Below are 22,834 nucleotides of genomic sequence, written 5' to 3' on the forward strand. Positions count from 1 at the left end.
AGGTATAGAAACAATGTCTCAACTTCATTTTTAAGTCATTTTTAACAATCTATTTGTATTTACTTAACTGCGGAAAACTCAAATGTATTTCCTTTAATATTTTGAACAACACAAAGATGCCTCAATAACCACTTTTTTTTTCCATATGTCTTTTTTGAGGAGTAGGGGGACCATAGTTTGAACCCAGGGACAATCAGCCACACAGCCACATCCCCAGCCTTTTTAAATTGTCATTTTGACACAAGGCCTCACTAAGTTGCTGACACTGGCTTTCAACTTGCAATCAATCCTCTTGCTTCAGTCTCCCAAGCCACTGGGATTACAGGCAAGTGCCACCACACCCAGTTTGTTAATTATTTAACTTGTTGATATATTCTAGACATTAATCCCTTTTCAGAACAGTAGCAGCCAAATAATTTCTTCCATTCTATAGGTTCTCTTCCTGCTCTTGTTTCCTCTGTTGTGTGGAAATTTTTTGATTCAAGGCTGTCTCAATTACTGATTCTGGTTTTATTTCTTGAGTTTTAGAAGTCTTATTAAGGAACTTGGTGTCTGCACCAATATGTTGGCATATTGACCCTAAAAGGGGATATCATGAAAATAGAGGGAATAATAGTGGAACCAGGGGTGATGATGCACACTTATGATCCCAGCAACTCAGGGGGCTAAGGCATGAGGATCCCAACTTTAGGTCTGCCTCAGTAACTTAGCAAGACCCAGTCTCAAAATAAAAAAACAAAAGGACTGAGGCTGTAGCTCAGTAGTAAAGCATCCTTGAGTTCAATCTCCAAGACTAAGGGGAAGAAAAAGGAGAAATAAGATTGGAGTAAAAGTAGGGGGTCAAGGGAGAGGAAGGAAAGAAGGAATTGTGAAATGAAATTGAGCAAACTGTGCTATGGACATGTGTAAATATATCACAATGAACCCCGTGGTTTCATATAACTAAAATGCACCAATTAAAAAGACAATAAATAAATAAACAGAAGTCAGAGCAATAAAGGAAGGGGGCCAGGAAAAAAAGAGGAGAGCAGGAAAAGGGAAAAAACTGGGAATTTAAATAGATCAAATTATATCATATTCATTTATATGAATGTCAAAATGAACATTATTATGTATAACTATAATACACTAATAAAAACATGTAATGAAAATATACATACTGGGAAGAAAGAAGAAATTTTCATTATATGGATATATTATTGTCTATGAAAAATCTTATAAAATAGAGATTAATTATTAAAATAAATAAACATTATTATAAGGTTGCTGACTCATCATTATATAGAAATCAATTGCATTTCCATGCACCAACAACCAACACACATATAACTTTAAAGGATATAACTTTATTATGGCATCTAAAACTATCAAATATCTAGGAATAAATGAACTATATATATATATGTATTTTATGAAGACAATTATAGAACTCTATTGAAATCTATTAAAGAAGAGCTAGTAATGAAGAGATAAATCAATGTTCATGACTTGGAACACTTAATTTCTTTTAGATGTCCATTCCCCTAAAATTGTTAATGAAACAAGAGAGACAGACTGGAAACAAATCAGACACTTAATGAGAGAAAGGAAAGGAAAGACTGTCACTAAGTGGTACTGGGCAGTATGACTTTTTCATTGATTATGTTCTGTGCCTTTATCACACTCCTGGTCTAAATTACTTTGGTTTTATTCTTGGTCATTACAACTCCACACAAACTTTAAAATTATCTGGCAAATTCCACAAAACAAATATACCTTTTGACAGCACCACATCAGAATTGCACTAAATCTGTAGGACAATATAAAAATTTTACAAGGACAATGTCTGTAGATAATGATATCAACAGATATCATTAGCAATGAGTCAAGAAGCAAACAACTCACCTCAAAACAGAAACTGAGACTAGCTAGAGGTGAAGCAATCAATTTTATCTAAACTACCATAGTTGGAAGAACTGAAGAGAGCAACATTTAAAGTGTTTGCTGAGGCAAAGCTCAAGAATGGAAAAATACTAGAGGGCAAGGCAGCTGACTCAGAGAATGGATGCTCACACAGTTTATCTTTTTTTCAACATTCCTATGCTTTTTTATGGTTGGCTGGCTTCCAGGGCCAGGTGGTCATTGTTCAAAATCTGGTTTAGCTCCATGGAATTTATTGCTTCTTGGAATTTATGGCAACTATTTGCTTTTCTGCATTCCTAGAACTGCCTTTAGGCACAGAAGTTCAGTTCAAAGTTCATGAATGGAAAATTATGTATTTACATAATGTGAAAAAATGAAATTGGATTCTACCTTATACCACAGACAAAGTAATTTTCAAGTAGCTTAACGATTTAAATGTGAAAGGCTAAACTACAAAACTTATAGAAGACAATATAGTAGAATTCGTTTATGACTTTGAGATAGAAAAGGATTTCTTTTTTTTGGGGGGGGTACTGGGGATTGAACTCAGGGGCACTAAACCACTGAGCCACATCCCCAGCCCTATTTTGAATTTTACTTAGAGACAGGCTCTCACTGAGATGCTTAGTGCCTCACTTTTGCTGAGGCTGGCTTTGAACTCGTGATCCTCCTGTATCAGCCTCCCAAGCCACTGGAATTACCATTGAAAAGGATTTCTTAGACACCAAAAACACTAACATAAAGGAAATGATTGCAAAACAGCACCACATTAAAAGAACTATTTCTTTTGTAAACATATTTTTAGCTGTATATTAACACAATACCATTATTTATTTTTATGTGGTGCTGAGGATCAAACCCAGTACCTCACATGTGCTAGGCAAGTGCTGTACCACTGAGCCACAAACCCAGCCCCTAAAGAACTATTTGAACTCATCAAAATACATCATATCAAAGTGAAAATACAATTCTCAAATTGCCAGAAAGTATTTTCCATATGTATATCTCATAAAATATTAGCATACAGAATATATAAGGAATAAGCAAAACTGCTTATTAGAAAAATAAGCAGAATCTATTAGCAGAAATTCCATAGAAAAGACAACTTTTCAGCATTCAATATAGTTTCTAAAGTTATTAATATTAAAAAATAGCCTTCATAGAAGTGATAATGTCCATTTCTATTGTTTTCAGAATTTACACATTCATGTATTCTGAGAATTGTCTATGAACCAGGCTTGACCTTGGATGCTGGAGAGAAAGTGATCAATAGTGGAGGTCCTGTCCCCCCTGCCAAAAAAAGGAAGACAATTGATAAACACATGAAAAAGTCTTCAGTCTCTTTGGCTATCAAGGAAATACAATAAAACAATAGGATGTAATATCTCATCCACTGAGTTGGCAAAAAATTAAAAGGCTACTTATATTGCCTGTTACTGAGGTTATAGGACAATGGTATGATGACTTTGGGAAATTGGCATTGTATCATAACAAGTTATGTTCACTTACTCTTTGACCACCTGTTTAACAACAGGGTATGTTCCTTTGAGAAACGTGCACACGTGTACTGAGATAGCAGCTTTATTTAGAATAGATAAAACCCCAGAAGCAATATAAACGTCCTTCTACAGGTAATAGTCTAAAGGGTAGAGTTCTTTTCATGTCACAGGATATTATACAGAATGAGTTAAAATGGGCTGACTATAATTACAAGCATCTACCATGCATGAATCTCAAAACATAATGCAAGTAAAAAAAGAAAATTGGCAATAGAGTAGAAGGTGACAGAGGCCCCAGGCCAACATAATTCTAAATGGAGAAAAATTGAAAGCATTCCCTCTCTAAAAACTGGAACAAGACAGGGATTACCTCTCTCACCACTTCTATTCAATATAGCCCTTGAACTCTAGTCAGAGCAATCAGATAGAGGAAAGAAATTAAAGGGATATGGATAGGAAAAGCAGAACTCAAATTATCACTATTTGCTGATGATTCTATACCTAGAATATCCAAAAAATACACCAGAAAATTTATAGAACAAATAAGTTCAGCAAAGTAGCAGGATATAATATCAACACCAATAAATCAAAGGTATTTCAGTACATCAGTGAGAAATCCTCTGAAAGACAAACTAGGAAAGCTACCCCATTTACAATAGCCTCAAAAAAAAAAAAACTTGGGAATCAACTTAGTGAAAGGGGGAAAAGGCCATTACAATAAAAACCACAGAACACTACAGAAAGCAATAAAAGAAGACCTCAGAAGATGGGAAGATCTCCCTTGTTCTTGGATATGCAGAATTAATATTGTCAAAATGATCATACTACCAAAAGTACTATACAGATTTAATGCAATTCCAATCAAAATCCCAATGGCATCCCTCATAGAAATAGAAAAAACAATCATGAAATTCATCTGGAGAAATAAGAGACCCAGAATAGCTAAAGCAATCCTTACCAAGAAGAGTGAAGCAGCTGGTATCACTATACCAGACCTTAAACTATATTACAGAGATATAGTAACAAAAACAGCTTGGTATTGGTACCAAAACAGACTTGTAGACCTACGGTACAAAATAGAGGACACAGAGACTAACCCACATAATTACAACTATCTTATATTTGATAAAGGGGCTAAAAGCATGCAATGGAGGAAGGATAGCATCTTCAACAAATGGTGTTGGGAAAACTGGAAATCCATATGCAACAAAATGAAATTAAACCCCTATCTCTCACCATGCACTAAAGTCAACTGCAAGTGATCAAGGACCTAGGAATTAAACCAGAGATCCTGTGCCTAATAGAAGAAAAAGTAGGCCCAAATCTTCATCATGTGGGATTAGGCCCTGACTTCCTTTTTTTTTTATTGGTTGTTTAAAACATTACAAAGCTCATGACATATCACCTTTCATACATTAGATTCAAGTGGGTTATGAACTCCCATTTTTACCCCAAATACAGATTGCAGAATCACATCGGTTACACATCCACATTTTTACATAATGCCCTATTAGTAACTGTTGTATTCTGCTACCTTTCCTATCCTCTACTATCCCCCCTCCCCTCCCCTCCCCTCCCATCTTCTCTCTCTACCCCATCTACTGTAATTCATTTCTCTCCTTACTTTTTTCCTATTCCCCCCACAACCTCTTATATGTAATTTTGTATAACAATGAGGGTCTCCTTCCATTTCCATGCAATTTCCCTTTTCTCTCCCTTTCCCTCCCACCTCATGACTCTGTTTAATGTTAGTCTTTTCCTTATGCTCTTCCTCCCTGCTCTGTTCTTAGTTGCTCTCTAGGCCCCAACTTCCTTAATAAGACTCCTATAGTGCAAGAATTAAAACCAAGAATCAATAAATGGGATGGAATCAAACTAAAAAGCTCCTTCTCAGTAAAAGAAACAATCAGTGATGTAAATAAAGAGCGTACATAATGGGAGAAAATTTTTACCACATGCGCCTCAGATAGAGCACTAATCTCTAGGATATATAAAGAACTCAAAAAACATAACACCAAAAAAAAACAAAAAACAAACAACCCAATCAATAAATGGGCCAAGGAACTTAACAGACACTTCTCAGAAGAGGATATACAATCAATCAACAAATATATGAAAAAATGTTCAACATCTCTAGGAATTAGAGAAATGCAAATCAAAACTACTCAAAGATTTCATCTCACTCAAGTCAGAATGGCAGTTATCAAGAATACAAACAACAATCAGTGTTGGCAAGGATTTGGGGGAAAAGACACACTCATACACTGCTGGTGGGACTGCAAATTGGTGCAGCCAATATGGAAAGGAGTACGGAGATTCCTTGGAAAACTGGGAATGGAACCACCATTTGACCCAGCTATCCCACTCCTCAGTCTATACTCAAAGGACTTAAAAACAGCCTACTACAGGGACACAGCCATGTCAATGTTTATAACAGCACAAGTCACAATAGCTAAACTGTGGAACCAACCTAGATGCCCTTCAGTTGGTGAATGGGTAAAGAAACTGTGGTGTATATACACAGTGGAATATTACTCAGCAATAAAAGAGAATAAAATCATGGGCTGGGGATGTGGCTCAAGCGGTAGCGAGCTCGCCTGGCATGTGTGCGGCCTGGGTTCGATCCTCAGCACCACATACAAACAAAGATGTTGTGTCTGCTGATAACTAAAAAATAAATATTAAAAATAAAATAAAATCATGGCATTTGCAGGTAAATGGATGGAGATGGAGAATATTATGCTAAGTGAAGTTAGCCAATCCCAAAAAAACAAATGCTGAATGTTTTCTCTGATATGAGGATGCTGATCCATAATGGGGATGTGGGGAGAGCATGGGAGGAATGGAGGAACTTTAGATAGGACAAAGGGGAGGGAGGGAAGGGACAGGTCAGGGGGTAGGAAAGATGGTGGAATGAGATGGACATAATTACCCCAAGTACATGTGTGAAGACACGAATAGTGCGACTCTACTTTGTGTACAACCAGAGACATGAAATATTGTGCTCTATATGTGTACTATGAATTGAAATGCATTCTGCTGTCATTTTACTATGTAAAATGTTAGCCCGCTGCTGAGGGCAAGGCAGCACAGGCAGAGAGGGAGAGAGAGAGGAAAGCATGGCAAAGAAAATTGGCTTGGGGGAACCTGTGGAATAGAGAGTAAGGGTGAACTTAACTGACCCAGAGATGGCGGGGGAAGTTATTGTGTTAAAAGTGACTAAAATTGTTCAGCCAAAAGGGTGCGAACCATTTTTGAGTAGCCACACAGCTACAAGCAGAGGCTGGAGATTGGGAATTGATAAAGGAAGTTGCCTGCCTGTCTGTGCTAGCAGTCACCTGTTGTGTAATCCAGAGTATGCCTGGTCCATTGTGGTTGCAACAGGCACAGAGAGAAGATATGATGATAATATTTATGTTCCAAATGTCAGTGCACCCAATTACATTAAAAAATACTCCATGACATTAAATCTCAGCTAGACCCCAACAAGATATTACCGGGTGATGTTAACACACCCTTATCACCAATAGACAGGCCACCAAAACATATAATACAGGTATTTACAACCTAAATAATATCATAAATCAAATGGATCTAACAGACTCTACAGAATATTTCATTCCAGAAACAACTGGATTTACCTTCTTCTCAGCAGCTCATGAAACTTTTTCCAAAATAGGTCACAGGTAAATAGAATATTTGCCTAACTGAATTAAAAAAAAAACAATCAAAAAGATAATACACTATTATCAAGTGTGTCTTATTCCAGGGATGTAAGGCTGGTTCAACATACATGAAATCAATAAATGTAATTTACCACTTTAACAGAATTAAGGACAAGAATTACATGATCATCTCAATAAATGTTGAAAAGGCCTTTAATAAAATCCACCACACATTCATGTTAAAAATGCTTGAAAATCTATGGATGAAAGGAATTCACCTCAACATCATAAAGTCTATTTATGACAAATCCAAAGCCAACATCATACCGAATGGAAAAATACTAGAAGTGTTTCCTCTAAAATCAGGAAAGAGGCAAGGATGTGCACTCTCAAAACTTCTATTCAACATAGTCCTTGAAATTCTAGCTAGAGCATCAGGCAAGAGAAGAAAATTAAAGTGATTCAAATAGGAAAAGAAGTCAAACTATCTGAGTTTGCTGATGACATTATCATATATCTAGAAGACCGTCCCCTCCCCCCAAAAAACCCCAAAATCTCCACCAGAAAACTTCTAGCACTTATAAATGAGTTCATCAAAGCAGCAGGATACAAGATCAACACCCAGAAATTAATAGCTTTCATATACTCCCACAGTAATTAAGCTGAGGAAGAAATTAGGAAAATCATCCCATTCACAATAACCTCTAAAAATTAAAACACTTGGGAATTAATCTAACCAAGGAGGTAAAAGAGATCTACAATGAAAATAACAGAATACTGAAGAAAGACATTGAAGAAGACCTTAGAAGATGGGAAGACATTCATTCCTCCATATTCTTGGATAGGCAGAATTAATATTGTCAAAATGGCCATACTACCAAAAGTACTATATAGATTCAATACAATTCCCATCAAAATACCAACGACATGCTTCACAGAAAAAAAAAAAAACAGTCCTAAAATTCACTTGGAATAATAAGAGATCCAGAATAGCCAAAGCAATCCTGAGCAAGAAGAGTGAAGCAGCAGGCACCACAATACCTAATCTCAAATAATACTACAGAGCTGTAGTAATAAAAGCAGTGTGGTATTGGCATTGTAATATACATGAACACCAATGGAATAGAATATAAGACTGAGAAACAAACCCACATACTTACAGATAATACTTGACAAAGGTGCCAAAAATATATTTTGGAGAAAAGACAGCCTTTTAAACAAATGGTGCTGGAAAACTGTATGCTATATTTAAGAAATGAAATTAGATCCATATCTCTCACTCTGTACAAAAGTCAAGTCGAAATGGATCAAAGACTTAGAAATTAGACCACAAACCTTGCAACTGCTAGAAGAGAACATAGGTCAACACTTTATCATATTGTTGTTGGCTCTGACTTCCTTAATAAGACCCCTTAGGTGGAAGAAATAAAACCAAGAATATATAAGTGGGACAGCATCAAATTAACAAAGTTTTGCACAGCAAAGAAGACAAGAATGTGAAGAGAGCCAAAAGAATGGAAGATCTTTACTAGCTATTCCTCTGACAGGTGATTAATATCCAGAATATATAAAGAACTCAAAAAACTCAACACCAAAAAACAAATAACCCAATCAATATATGAACAAAAGTAATAAACAGAAACTAGTGAAAACAAACACAAATAGCCAACAAATACATTAAAAATGTTCAACATCCTTAGCAATTATGGAAATGCAAGTCAAAACTAAATTGAGATTTCATCTCACTATAGTTATAAAGGCAATGATAAAGAATACAAACAATAATAAATGCTGGTGAGGATGTGGGAGAAAAGGTACACTTGTATATTGCTGGTGAAACTGCAGATTAGCACAAGCACTCTGGAAAGCAGTGTAGAGATTCCTCAAAAAACTAGGCATAAAATCACTATATGGTTCAGCTGTCCCATTCCTTGGTATTTTTCCAAATGAACTGAAATCATCATACTATAGCAATACAGCCATCTCAATGTTTATAGCAGCATAATTCACAATAGCTAAATTATGGAATCAACTCAGATGTCTGTCAATAGATTAATGATTTAAGAAACTGCCATTATATACACCATGAAGCTCTACTTGACTATAAAGAATGAAATTATGGAATTTGCTTGTAAATGGATGGGACTGAAGGTTATCATGCTAAGTGAAATAAGCCAGGCTCAGAAACCCAAACATTGAATGCTTTCTCTCATATGTGGAAGCTACAGTAAAATAAAGGAGGGAAGGGCTAGGGTTGTGGCTCAGCGGTAGAGCGCTCACCTTGCACGTGCAAGACCCTGGGTTTGATCCTCAGCACCACATATAAAAAAATGAATAAAGGTATTGTGTCCAACTACAACTAAAAAATAAATTAAAAAAAATAAAGGAGGGAAGAACAGGATATCATATAGACAGAGGGAAGATCAGTAATATAGTAGAAGGAGATCTAGAATTAGAGTAGAAGGATAGAAAAGGGGAGGCAGGACTGGGGATACACCTCAGTTGGTAGAGTGTTTGCCTTGCATGCACAAGGCCCTGGGTTCAATACCCAGCACTACTAGAAAGAAAAAAAAAGTGGGAAAAAAGGGAAGGTAATGCAGAATGAATTGTTAAAAAATCATGTTATGTGAATATAATCATTATGGTTTTGAGAAAATAATAGTAATTTGTTTTATTTTCATTTCACAATCATTACTTTAATATTATTTAACAGAATGTTAAATATGGCATAGTTGATATGTATATAGTCTTAGAGGAAAATATCTGTGTTCATCTCAATTTTATTTGTTTCTATCAAATATATTTGGACTACCATTTTAAGCCATGAGCCTTAAGCTGTTTGTATTCAAAACATATGGCTTATAAAAACAATCTTGTAGTGTGAACATAAAGATATGAAAATGCTTGATATTTGTTGGGTCTAAAATAAAAGCTACTTTTCTCTTTTAAAAAATCATGTTATGTGCATATACAAATATACCACAGGGAATTCTACCTATATGTGTAAGTACAGAGAACCAATCAAAAATAAATAGATGAGTGAAAGTAAGTCTACAGAGTAGAGGAAGGAGAATGGAGGGACGGGAGGGAGGATGGGAAGGAACAGGGGGATTATGAAATGAAATTGAATATCATGTATGTTTGACAGGATGAACCCAACTGCTATGTATAACTGTATTGCTTTAATAAAAAAAAAAAGATCTACCTTCAGCATACACCATGCAAATGGCAACCAAGAGAGTAGGTGAGGCAATAGTTATATCTAATGAAATAGATTTCAAGTCAAAAGCTATTGCAAAAGCAATAAATATCATTATATAATGCTAAAGGGGTCAATTAATAAAGAGGACATGATAATTATAAATTTTACATTAGAGCACCTAAATATATAAATCAAATATTACAAGAATTGCAGGACAAATAAACACAGTACAATATTAAAAGACTTCAACACCATACTCTCACAAATGAACAGATTGGGCAAACAGAAAATCAGTAAAAAACAGTGAATTTGAACATGCTTAGTCCCGAGTTCCCCTTGTCTTGCCATAGTAGACCATGTCCTGCTACTCTGCTTTTTTTTTAAAGAGAGAGAGAGAGAGAGAGAGAGAGAGAGAGAGAGAGAGAGAATTTTAATATTTATTTTTTAGTATTTGGCGGACACAACATCTTTGTTTGTATGTGGTGCTGAGGATCGAACCTGGGCTGCAGGCATGCCAGGCGATCACACTACTGCTTGAGCCACATCCCCAGCCCCAGTGCTACTCTGCTTTTCCCTACCTTATCTTCCGTGTCCTTGCCCCCTTATATTGTTAACATGGCAGATAACATGCCCCTTTTAAAACATGTGACAAATTGCATCCTTACTCTGATCTAAACCTCCTTTTGGCTCCCCTAACACCTTGCTGAAAAGCCCAAATCATTCCAATAGTCCACAAGGTGGTACTCTGCCTTGCACTCAAACAGGACATACATAAAAAAAGGTTTGTGTATGCCACTCAAACATACCAGGTTATTGTCTGTTGCCTGTTTTGTAACATGTGCAGAACAAGGGCCTGGCTCACAACAGATGTTTAATAAGTGTCCTGGGATGAATAATTTCAAACTCAGAACAGCAAAGGAAAAGCAAAATGATTTTTGAACTATTATGTACATTTATAAGACTGACTACATAGAAACACTGTATTTTTTTTTTGACAGTGCTAGGGATGGAATCCAGGGCCTCACACATACCAGGCAAGTATTCTACCACTAAGCCACATCTCCAACCCCTTAAATAATTATTACATGGGACATGATTAAATGACATATTAGATTCATTACATTAAAAAAATTCCACATTCAAATTAGTTTGGGAAATCCTGCCTCTTTTTACTGTCTTGGAGAGATTTATATTATACTATCAAAGTTCTTAGAATTCTTAGAGCAAATAAAAATGTTTAAATTTGCAATAAACACTACTTTTATAATAAAAACAGTAATAAGAGTATTGTATCTTTTGAAAGAAAAATTAAGGCAAAGACAATTTAAGACAGAATATAATTTAATAATTTAATTTTAACATCATTTTAAGCAAACAACCACATTTTCCATTGTCTTGAAATCTGGAAAACCAAACACCACAATTGCCCTAATCAGTCTTCTAGTTCTTCAGTGGACTGGTTCACCTATAAGAATACTGACAAAAGATAAAATGGTAAATGCTGAAGTAAGTGTACAGTTCTATATGCTCTCCTGGTCTCCATGGAATTACCATGTAATTTTTCCAAGACTGAATTTTTAGACAGTTGCTTCTTTTAATATGAATCAAATTATTTCATACAGGGGCTGGTGTTGTAGCTCAGTAGTAGAGTTCTTGACTGGCATGTGTGAGGCACTGGGTTCCATCCTCAGCACCACATAGAAATAAATAAATAAAGGTGCACTGGTGACTAAAAATTCTTTTAAAAATTATTTCATACAGATTAAGTGCTTTGATGACTTGAGAAAACAGTAAGAGTGTGTTTCTAATACAGTGGGATTGGACGTAGTGATAGAGAAGTAAGGTCAGATAATTTTTCTTCTTTCATTTAAAAGTATAGTTTAAAAAATGTACTGATCAAACAATATAGTTACAGAAAGATTGCAAGTTCAGATAAAATGATAAAATGAAAATAACAATAATTGAAACAATCTATTCACTATCACATGGAGATAAAATGTCTAATACTTTGATCAAGTCCCGTACGTTTAAATTACAAATTGGATTAAACTGCATATCCTCTATTATAATCTGTTTTCCATTCAATATCATTCCATAAATGTGTCCACATAATTATTCTCTACATCAACATTTTATGACTATATAGTACTCATAGCATAAATGCACAATGGTTTTTTTATCCATCCCTAGAATAACAGACATTTAAGCTGTCTCCACTTTTTTCAATATTATAAACAGATTATCCAGGCTTCCATGCTGATTGTCTCAGGTAATAAGCTAGTGTAGAGATGAGCATAGAGGATATTTGTAATCCTTACTGTGAAATGCAATAAAAATCAAGGAGTATTATTGAGAGTCTTCCTTTATTTCTGCAACACTTAGAATTTTAAAATATTTTTCTTTGGATTAATTTGGTTCCTTTCATCAAAGAAATTATATGTCTTATTTCTCTTTCTAGCAACCAAGTCAGACAGAAATGGACAAGTGGTCATTTCTTAGTAAATACTGGTTCAATTAACAAACTTAGTTTAACTATATTTTTTTCCTTGGGAATCTCCTTGGCTTAATATGATTTATATACATAAATATTTTGTTAAATTTTCAGGTAACTGAGAACACAATTATACATGGTTCCTTAGCCAAGGAAAGAAAATTAGGAGTTAAATTAAGTTTTGTTCCCCCAATCTTTTTCCTTAAAACTGTCCCTTAATTACAAATGTGCAACTCTTAGGGAACCTAAGTGTTTCTGTATCCCACCCCTAAAGTTCTCCCCTCTTCTCATTCCTACAGTATCTTACGTTAGGCAACAGAGGGTCCCCATTAGTGCTATGGTGATAAGAAAAGCAAAAATGGCTGCTGGAGGTATGGAGCTCATGATGAGGTCCCACAGGTAATCCCAGAAGTCGCTCAGCCAAGACCTCTGGTCTCCTGTAGAAAGAGCATAGACATTCACTGCAGAAAGGTCAAGTAAATTATGGGGTTGGGATTTGAATCTCAGTTTGAGCCCAAACAGTTATCCAAGATATGTTCCTACAGTTACTCAGAATGTCTTACATATTTTGCTGCGCTGCCTCTAAGATGTTCAAAGAGTATACATTATTTTAAAGAGGTATCCTCAGGTGGATATCATGTTTGCATCCTTATAGATCAAATATGAACAATCAACTGCCCTAGATATCTCTGCCAATAGATATCTGCTCTAGATATCAATCTCTGTCCTACATATCTGAAGGGTTGAATTTATGGGGTACTTTGTGAAAGAGGAGCATAAACTGAACACAAGAAAATGATAATCTTCACTAACGTATTGTTTCCTAGAGTATGTCTGGGAGTTCTGGAGTACTTCAGGAGGCCTGGGGGAATTAATATCCCAAGAAGAGAAAAGAGAAACCCACTAGCCCTGGGAGCAGAGGAGGAAAAGGCTAGGGCAACTGGAAAGAGAAACTTTGGGGGTACCTGCTGATCAAAGTAAAGCTTGAGATGTTGGATATTTCCTTTAGAAAATGGGGACAGAAGAGTGAGTATATTGTGATTTGACTCTAAGGAAAGAGGCAGGGGAAAACAAAAGTGGCTTCACACTTAGTTGAAAAAGTCCACCAGTCACCACAACCCTTTCCAGAACTGGAGCTGCAGCATGTATGTTGAAAGCATGGCTTTGGGAGCCTCTAGGAAGATCAGTGGACCATCATGTTCGCTTATTTCAAGTTTAACCTCCTTGTCAAATCTTCCCTTACGCCTGCCCAAACAACTTTAATTATCCCCATCTTCTTTGGGAGTGTTTGTTAAATTCCATGGAAGGTTAGCATCTATGGTTTTGTCTACCCTATAAAGGGCTTGGTAGAAACTAGTTAAGTTAATGCTTGTTGAACTAAACTTAACCAAACCACTATAGTTAGCTTTCTTGTGAACATTATTTCACATGAAATCAGTTTTTCCTGACCTGCAACATGAATCTTATGTCTTACGAAGATAGGAACATTCATCCTAACAGCAAACACACCCCTTGAGCGTGGTTTCAGTCCTGCATTTTCTTGAATTCCAAAATCATATAATGGCGAAGGAGGAGAAGCTACTGTCACCATCAAGGAGCAAGTCAGTGAACACAACAGAAATACAATGCTCAGCAGCTTCTGGGGCTCCATGGACTCTTACTCTGCCAAAGGGAAATTTCTTTGTCCTTAGTTCTTTCCACAGAAGCTTTGTCTGAAAAGTTAGAAAGCAAGGGTTTAGTTCTTCTTCTTTTTTTTGGGGGGGAGGGGTTAGTTCTGATTGAAAAAAAGCTTCCCACCTTTCACACAGATAATTCACTGACTTATGTGGATGAATCCTGAACATGCTCAGTGGTCCAAAGTAAAATGTATTCCCGCTCTAACATCAAAGCAAAACAAACCTTACTATACTGTGTCAGGTCAGATGTCTATACTGCTCCCCTATGAACTTAATCAATGGGAAACTTTTCAGCTGTTCAAGCCAGTGCTTGTGCATCATCTTTGACTCTTTCACTTCCTCACCTTACTTACCAGAAAAAATCCTGTCAGATTTATCTATAAAATATATCCAGAATCCTTCCATTTAACACTACTTCCACTGGTACCCACCATCATCTCTGCCTCCCTTCACTCTCTTCTCTACTGAGAAGCCAAACAGATATCATTAAATTGTAGGTCAGATTATGATCCTAGTTACTTCTCTGACTTCATAGTCTTCTCTTGATCATTTGGACTCACCCTCATTTTTACTATAATAATAATAAACCCCTATTTGATCCATTATATTTTGGGCTTTCTATTACTAAAGACATTCATAAGTGATACATTCATTTACTTGCTGGTATACTTACCTGAAAGTTAACTGAACACCAAGGTATCCAGAGAAGCCATAGAATTGGACCTCAGCAGTCAAGAGTACAGCAGTCTTAAGAAGGTTGCCAGAGTCTTTCCTTTAGGCCTATGGAGTTCCACACAGAATTCTACCACTCTTTATTATATCATCAACTGTATTTGACCCTCCCCCAGCCTCTATTCAACAGCTAAGCACCCAGACATCTTTTTTCTATCCCTGCATGCACATCTGGGTTGATACTGAAAAGCATTCTTACTTTAGTTATACTTTCTTAGGCTTGAAAAATTCTAAGACATTTTGTTTGCCACAAGGTATTTGCTATGTCTTATAATAGTGTATATGTGGGACTTTAATACATGATACATGATAAATATGGCCTTTCATATCATATGGGGCTGGGAGTGTATGGTACTTGCAAAGTATGAATGAGGTCCTGGGTTTGATCCCCAGTGCTGCAAAACAATTCTATATGGAGTCAGGACTATATGGGTAAAATATGAATGGATATTTTTATAATCTTGGTATAGAAAAATATATTCTAAGCATGTTGTGTTAGTTAACTGTTCATCACTGTCCAAAATACCTGATAAGAACAACCTAGAGTAGGAAAAGCTTATTTTGTGCTCATAGTTTCAGAGGTCTCAGTCCATGTCAGCTGACTCCACTGCTTTACACCTGAGGTGGGACAGAGCATCATGGCAGAAAGGCATAGTGGAACAAAGCTGCTGAGCTTATGACAGCCAGGAAGAGGGAGGGAGGGAAAAAGGGAGAGAGGGAGACAGAGAAGGAGAGACAGAGCGAGAGAGGGGGAGAATGTGGGGGAGAGGAAGGAAGGAAGGAAGGAAGGAGAAGAGGAGGAAGAATAGGAGGGGGAGGAAGAAGAGGGGAGGGGAGGGGAGAGGAGAGGAGAGGGAGAGGGGAAAAGGCAAGAGACTAGATAAACCCTTTCAGGGCATGCCCCAGTGAACAATGACCCATCCTTCAGTAGTCGATTGAACTATCGACTGATTAATCCAACATATGGATTAATCCACTAACAAGATCAGAGCCCTAATCATAGCTTAAAATTTTTGGATGTACTGGTGACCATGCTTTCAAAACATGAGCTTTTGGGGGGGACAATAAAGAGCCATTCCAAAGCCATAAATAAATATGCAGATAAACTTAACACATAAAAATGTAAACCTTTCATGCAGCAAAACAGTGTAAAAAGATAAAATATTAATGACAGATAAATTGAATTTCACAACATATATAACAGACGCTTATAAATTATTATTTTAATATTTATCTTTTTAGTTGTAGTTGGACACAATACCTGTATTTCACATATTTATTTTTATGTGGTGCTGAGGATTAAACCCAGGGCCTCACACATGCTAGATGAATGCTCTACCCCTGAGCTACAACCCCAGCCTATAAATTACTTTTTTTTAAAGTTTTCCATGTAACGGGCTGGAGTTGTGGCTCAGTGGTAGAGTGCTCACCTAGCATGTGCAAGGCCCTGGGTTTGATCCTCAGCACCACAAAAAAATAAGTAAATAAAATAAAGATATTATGACCAACTACATCTAAAAAGTAAATATTTTTTAAAAAGTTTTCTGCCTAAGAGCTGGGCATTGTGGTGCACGCCTGTAATCCTGGCAGCTTGGGAGGCTGAGTCAGAAGGATTGCGAGTTCAAAGTCAGCCTCAGCAATAGTGAGGTGCTTAGCAACTCAGTGAGATCCTGTGTCTAAAAAAAATACAAAATACAGTTGGGGATGTGGCTCAGTGGTTGAGTGCCCCTGAGTTCAATCCCCAGTACCAAAAAAAAAAAAAAAAAAAAGATTCTATGGAAGAATTAGCAAAAATTAAAAATCAGGATCCTATCAGAAAAAAAGAGCCAACTGTGTGTGTGTGTGTGTGTGTGTGTGTGTGTGTGTGTATGTATATATATATATATATATATATATATATATATATATATATATATATATATACACACATACATATGATTTCTTTATAAGAATTTGACCTTATAGAATTGTACAACTTGTTTTTACAGTCTACAGGAAGCTGTTGCTTCTGTGTCTGATGCTGTCACCATTCATTTGAGGGTTCTTTTGCTCAATTAGGATAGAAATCACAAATAGGCAAAGTGTAGCTCCATTTGTTTACAGCTCTCCCTACTGGTCTCTTAGCAAATGGAACCAGCAGCTATTGGCAGCTGTATGGAACTCTTCCAGCAACCAGAGCTAGCAGCTCCCACAGTTGTCCATTGCTTCCTACCAGTCCCCACTGCTCTCTGGCTGTCAGCTGTTCTCACTTTTCCTTGCCCTGAGTGCTGGTCTGTTTCAGTACCAGCAGGCTTTGCTGTTACTAGCTCTTAGTGCCATCAGCTTAGCCTGCTCTATTCAAGATGGAAATCAAGAATAGACAAGATAAAAACATCTGAAAGAAGCCTTATTAGGACTTGTGCTGCAGCATAAGAGGAATCAGTACATGGACTGATCCAATGATAGATGAAGTATGCTTCTATAGACAGAATGGTAGGCTCACACATGTGCAGTGTCCTGCTGGCTAACCATGGAACACAGTGGGACATCTCAGCAGCTACAAAGGGGCAGAGATATCCAGAGAGGCTGCAGGGTCAATCATCGGGAACACAGCTAGGATGGAAGAAAAGTACCTTTTGGGGGAACATTTAACCCTTCTCTTCTGTCTGAGTGCTAGGGCTTAAAGTCCACACAATTGATAAGAATGCAAGATGGGGTGAAGTTTAAGAAAACAAATACACACTGGCAGTCTGCAGGTACATGCTGGAGCCCATAAGATGGGCTAAAATCTGCATTAGTTGCAAAGTTGGAAACTTAGGGTACTATGAATGATAAGTTGACCTACTTCATCAAAGAGCTATACACACACCTTTCCTAGGATTTGGAAAAGTTTAAGGATCCAGAAGGAGCTGGAGAACCTGCAAACTTGGTCATTGCCTTATGCCCATAAGTTAAGACAATAGATAGTGAGAATGTATATAAGCTAAAAATTGGTATTTTGTGCTTCTTTTCAAGTATAAAAAGAATATGGCTACTGTATAAGTTATCTATTGCTGCATGAAAAGGTAGCCCCAATCTTAGCAACTGAAAATAAAAATTGATTCTTATAGTTTCTGTAGCTCAGGAAGTTTGGAGTAGATTAGCTGAGTGGATCTGGCATGGGGGCAGAGAGCTTTTGAAGAGGTTGCACTCACATGCCATTTGAAGGCTCAGGTGACCATACCCTGAAAGGCTTCATGCTTACTTTAATGTTCTCATATCACTATCTGAAAATTTTTAGTAATTTTTATCTTTATTCTTGTATCTTTAAGTGAGGTTTGATAGGACAATAAAGCATGTGCATGAACACACTAAATAAATGTAGTATACAGGTTCCTTCCATTCTTTGCCACTCTACTTGTATGGTATTTACAATGCCCATGAATGTGGGAGTTCAGTGAGATTCAAAAGGGAGTATTAAGAAAGTATGCTATATCAGTGGCAGTCCCAAGAGGCCACATTCTATTTCAACCAGAAAGAAGACAATGGCATTCCAGGACACAAATAACCGAAGACCCTTATCATTTCCTTTCTTATTCCTGTTATTTTGATGAAATTGATGACATAGAAGAAAAGAAAAAGATAAGGTGACTAGTTGTTCTTTTTCCTTTTAGCCCTTCATTACTCATCTGTAAGCTAACAGTAATAAAGAAATTTAACAATTTAAATTAATTAGCATGAATTTTACTGTTCATATTGTGTAATGCCAGTTTAAAATGCAAATGTAAGAGTAGTTAACTCATTAGCTAGATCAGCCAGCTCATTATACACATTTTATGCTTTCCATGTTATTGAAGGTACTTTCTTTAATTACACAAGAATTCTTTCTCATCCAGTTTCTGATGACATGCTCCATATTGCTTTCTAAACCTTCAGTGGTAGTATCCTCAAAATCTAGATTTTTTTGGGGGGTGGATACTGGGGATTCAGCTCAGTAGCACTCAACCACTGAGCCACCTACCCAGCCCTATTTTGTATTTTATTTAGAGACAGGGTCTCACTGAGTTGTTTAGCGCCTTGCCATTGCTGAGGCTGGCTTTGAACTTGTGATCCTCCTGCCTCAGCCTCCCAAGCTGCTGGGATTATAGGCATGTGCCACTGCACCCAGCCAGATTTTTAATAACAGTCTGTTATTGTACTCCACCTACTTCCAGGTTTCAAAGGAACTCTCATGTTTGTAGTTATTTTTTGGAAGCACCTCATTTCCAGGTACCAATATCAACCTATTGCTACATTAAAAATTCACCCATACCTTAATATCTTAAAACAGCAAGCACTGTCTCATAGTTTAGTTGGATCAGGAATATCCCAAAAGGCTGCAATCAAGTTGTGTCAGTGCTCAATTTGGGGGAATATCTTTCCAAGCTCACTCATGAGTCTGTAATCAGACCTCATATCCTCACTAGCTTTTGGCTGAAGACATCATTTTCTTGCCATGTGAGCATTTCCATAGTATTGGAGACAACATGACACTGGTTTCCCTGAGATTGAGGATTCCATGTGAGAGATTACAAGAAGCTGAGCAAAAAGGAAGTCACAGTCTTTTGTAACCTAGTCTCAGAAAGAGCATTCCATCAGTTTTTCTATTGGTTATAAGTTTATAGAGTTACCAGGTCTAGCTGACAGTAGTAGGGAGGAAATAGCACAATATGAATACCAGAAATCAGAAATCATTGGGACCATTTTAGAGGCTGCCTACCAATCTAGTTTTCAAGGGAATGACTCTATTATAAAGATTTCAACATTCCTTATATTAATCAGTGAATTCAATAAAAATCCAATTAAAATACTAACATGAGTGCTCAGAACTGGATAACTGACTGTTTTAAATTTGGGTTGACTAGAAGCAGATTCTGAGATGAAGATTCCAGTGCATGTATTTATTGAAGGCATGTGCTCAGAAGAAAACTAAGAGAATGCAGGAAGGACAAAGGAAACAACTACAAAAAATTTTGATTTCAGATGATATGCAGCTTTAGCTTGATTTCATGGAGTTCACTGGTGCATAATTTGTACCTCATACCTGACCTTCCTTGAGATAAGGGATTCAGACTTCGTAACCTGTCCCAACTTGGTACTTGGCCATGATCTTCCAGGGGTGAGAGCGGGCTCTATAACCTTCTGGGACCTCTGAGTCATGTCATGTCTGGTATCTTCCAGTTCATTGATCCTTCCCCAAAAGATCAAACTCCAGGCTTCTGGTAGTGCTGAGTAGGATTAAACTACTTCTCAAACAATCCAGACAGTTTCTCAAATAGTTTTTTTTTTTTTTTAGGTTTAACATTAACATTTACCTTGATTTCAAGAATTACTTTTCCCACAACCTTTTTGAGGATTCTATAGTGTAAATCTAGTTGTTTCTTAGTCTTGGATTCAGCTTTCTTGGGTTTTCCGAGTTATTTGCCACTTACATGTCTTCATATAAATGGCTTCAGGGCAGTATCTAGTAGGACTGTATAGTTTAAATTCATAGAAAAATAATGGAACCATAGACAGTGTAGGGTAGTATGTAACCCAGAAGCCTGAGAGGGATATTGGCCTTAAGTTATGAATTGTCTTGGAGCTAACAAGGTAAGAGAGGGGACCAACAGGGACTGTCATGAGCCCCTCAGTAGACCTGCTGGGCCTCACATCCCAGAACCTCCAACCTCAGGGCAATCTGGTGTGTCCAACTCTGGGGGTGAATTCTAAGGTAGCGAGTCAGTAATGGTGGGTCTAGAGAGTTCACCACAGGTGTGAAGGAGTCTTGATTTCCCTGAAAAATCTGAAAGAGGAAAGACAGCATTTATTAGTTGTGTGACAAGAAAACAATTACAATGTTTATACCACTCCTCCTCAAGGCCATTATCCTCCTACTCAGTCTCTCACCCATATTTCCTTTTCCAACATGGCCCTTATCCTCCTTGGCATCCACAACAATGCCTACCACAAAACACAGGAATTATTGTCACTTCCAATTGAACCCTGGGAAGTGACTAGATGACTCTGTTGCATGAATGTGGGCCAGGGAAAGTGTATGATGTGTACAAGTAAGAGCATCCTGATTGGGGCTGGGGTTGTGGCTTGGTGGTAGAGCACTTGCCTCTCATGTGTGGGGCACTGGGTTTAATCCCTGGCACCACATTAATAAATAAAATAAAGGTATTGTGTCCATTTACAACTAAATTTTTTTTTAAAAAAGAGCATCCTGATTGTCTGCTGTGAGGGCTTTTGCTCTAGTTATGCCTTATATTTGAAATGTTCTCAATCTCCCAAATCTCAGTGAAATTTAATGCTTTGCTGAGGGTCATACACAGCATGTATGATCAAGCCATCAGAAGACTGGAGGCAGGCCTCAGCCAGCTGACTTCTTAGTGCATTTGCCACTGCAAAAGGAGTATGCAGTAAGCACTCAATAAATGGTAGCTAGTGTTATTTCTCAGATAAGCTGTTTTCACATATGTTGGTAGCAACTTTAGAATGATAGAAAAAGCAGCATAGCAAGGCAAACAATTTGATGGCCAGAGGGAGGGATACAGAAGGGAGAAGAAGAGGGAAGTGAATCCAGACTCAAGACACCTTGCCACACTGTGACTTTGGAGGTAAGCCCACCTATGAGCCAGCAGATGTTTGGGAAAATCAAAGTGTGAATATTGAAAAGTATAATTCATAACAACTCTGAAATGCTGTGGGGTGGTTTTGGTGTATGGGGGTTCCATAGTAATCTTAGGGTAGAGACCCCAGACAAATGCAGAGAATAAGCAAGAGTCTTGGAAAACAAGAGCCCTATAAACAGGTGACTTCTCATCCCAGTACGTGCTCTTGTGAGGACAACCAGATTAGATGTTATCCAGAAGATCTGCAGAGATAGTCTCTGTGCAAACAAGGGAGTTTGTGGGCCAAGGTAAGGGGAAAGAAGTGGTGAAATAGCAACCAAAGGGCTCCAGCTCCCTGGGGCTGCTAGAAGGACATTTCTCTGTAATCATCCTGCCTGCTCTATCTCTGCAAACTGTGTTGTGTTTCACTTCACATTCCAAGCAGGAAGGGACTTTTCCTGGCAAATGTGGTTTAAAATGCTTCTCTCAGTGTCCTGCAGTACAGATAAAAACACTAATCCCACAGAGGAAATCAGAACAAAATGGTAGGAAAAAGTACTATGTGAGTGCAGACCTGGGGCACTAAAGTCAGAGAGGGGGAGAGAGAGAGGGGGAGAGAGGGGGGAGAGAGGGGGGAGAGAGAGGGGGAGAGAGAGGGGGAGAGACGGGAGAGAGGGGGGAGAGAGGGGGGAGAGAGGGAGAGAGAGAGGGGAGAGGGGAGAGAGAGGGGAGAGAGAGGGGAGAGCAAGTCACAGCCTCATGCAGTCACTGCTCACATCATGCAGGCAGGCAGGGCATTGCTGGAAAGACACAGAAACCTGCTACACCACTCTTAGCAATGGAGTGCTTTCACTTGGCTAGCAGCTGCTCTACTTGTGGACTGTTTTGTAGTAAATGGGGCATGAAATAATACTGATCCTTTGAAGAGGTTAGTTATCAAAACAAAGGACATCGAGGCCCTCTACTTTACTTTAGCTACATTTTTCCTCTATGTTCCCAACCCTAGATGCTTACTGGAAAGCTCCTTTCCTAGAGATGCTGAATTATTTGGTCTACTCAACCTAGCCCCCTTAG

At 37.6% G+C, this 22,834-nt stretch overlaps 2 protein-coding genes across 5 annotated transcripts in view; both read right to left on the reverse strand.

The window, feature by feature from the left end:
* Positions 1 to 11,591: 11,591 nt before the first annotated feature.
* Positions 11,592 to 18,315, reverse strand: Smim9 (small integral membrane protein 9). The gene is made up of 2 exons (XM_077106714.1): positions 14,269 to 18,315; positions 11,592 to 13,196 (listed from the first exon to the last, which is right to left on the reverse strand). The coding sequence occupies exons 1-2, from the start codon at positions 14,408 to 14,410 to the stop codon at positions 13,063 to 13,065; spliced, it is 276 nt and encodes a 91-aa protein (XP_076962829.1). The 5' UTR covers positions 14,411 to 18,315; the 3' UTR covers positions 11,592 to 13,062.
* A 1,729-nt stretch (positions 18,316 to 20,044) lies between these two features.
* Positions 20,045 to 22,834, reverse strand: part of F8 (coagulation factor VIII) — a 103,160-nt gene continuing 100,370 nt past the window's right edge. For all 4 annotated transcript variants that reach the window (XM_077106708.1, XM_077106709.1, XM_077106713.1 and 1 more), the window contains one exon: positions 20,045 to 20,949. In XM_077106708.1, coding sequence (XP_076962823.1) covers positions 20,794 to 20,949 — 156 coding nt within the window. In that variant the 3' untranslated portion in view covers positions 20,045 to 20,793. The remainder of the gene's footprint in view (positions 20,950 to 22,834) is intronic.

Source organism: Callospermophilus lateralis, chromosome X (assembly GCF_048772815.1).
Source record: "Callospermophilus lateralis isolate mCalLat2 chromosome X, mCalLat2.hap1, whole genome shotgun sequence".
Classification (NCBI taxonomy): Eukaryota; Metazoa; Chordata; class Mammalia; order Rodentia; family Sciuridae; genus Callospermophilus; species Callospermophilus lateralis.

Excerpts from the sequence above, each read along its gene's own strand:
- Smim9 (XM_077106714.1), bottom strand. The coding sequence starts at position 14,410 with ATGGAGCCCCAGAAGCTGCTGAGCATTGTATTTCTGTTGTGTTCACTG. Across the intron at positions 13,197-14,268 it reads ACTGAAACCACGCTCAAGGG|GAGACCAGAGGTCTTGGCTG; the intron begins GTGTGTTTGCTG and ends CTCTTTCTACAG.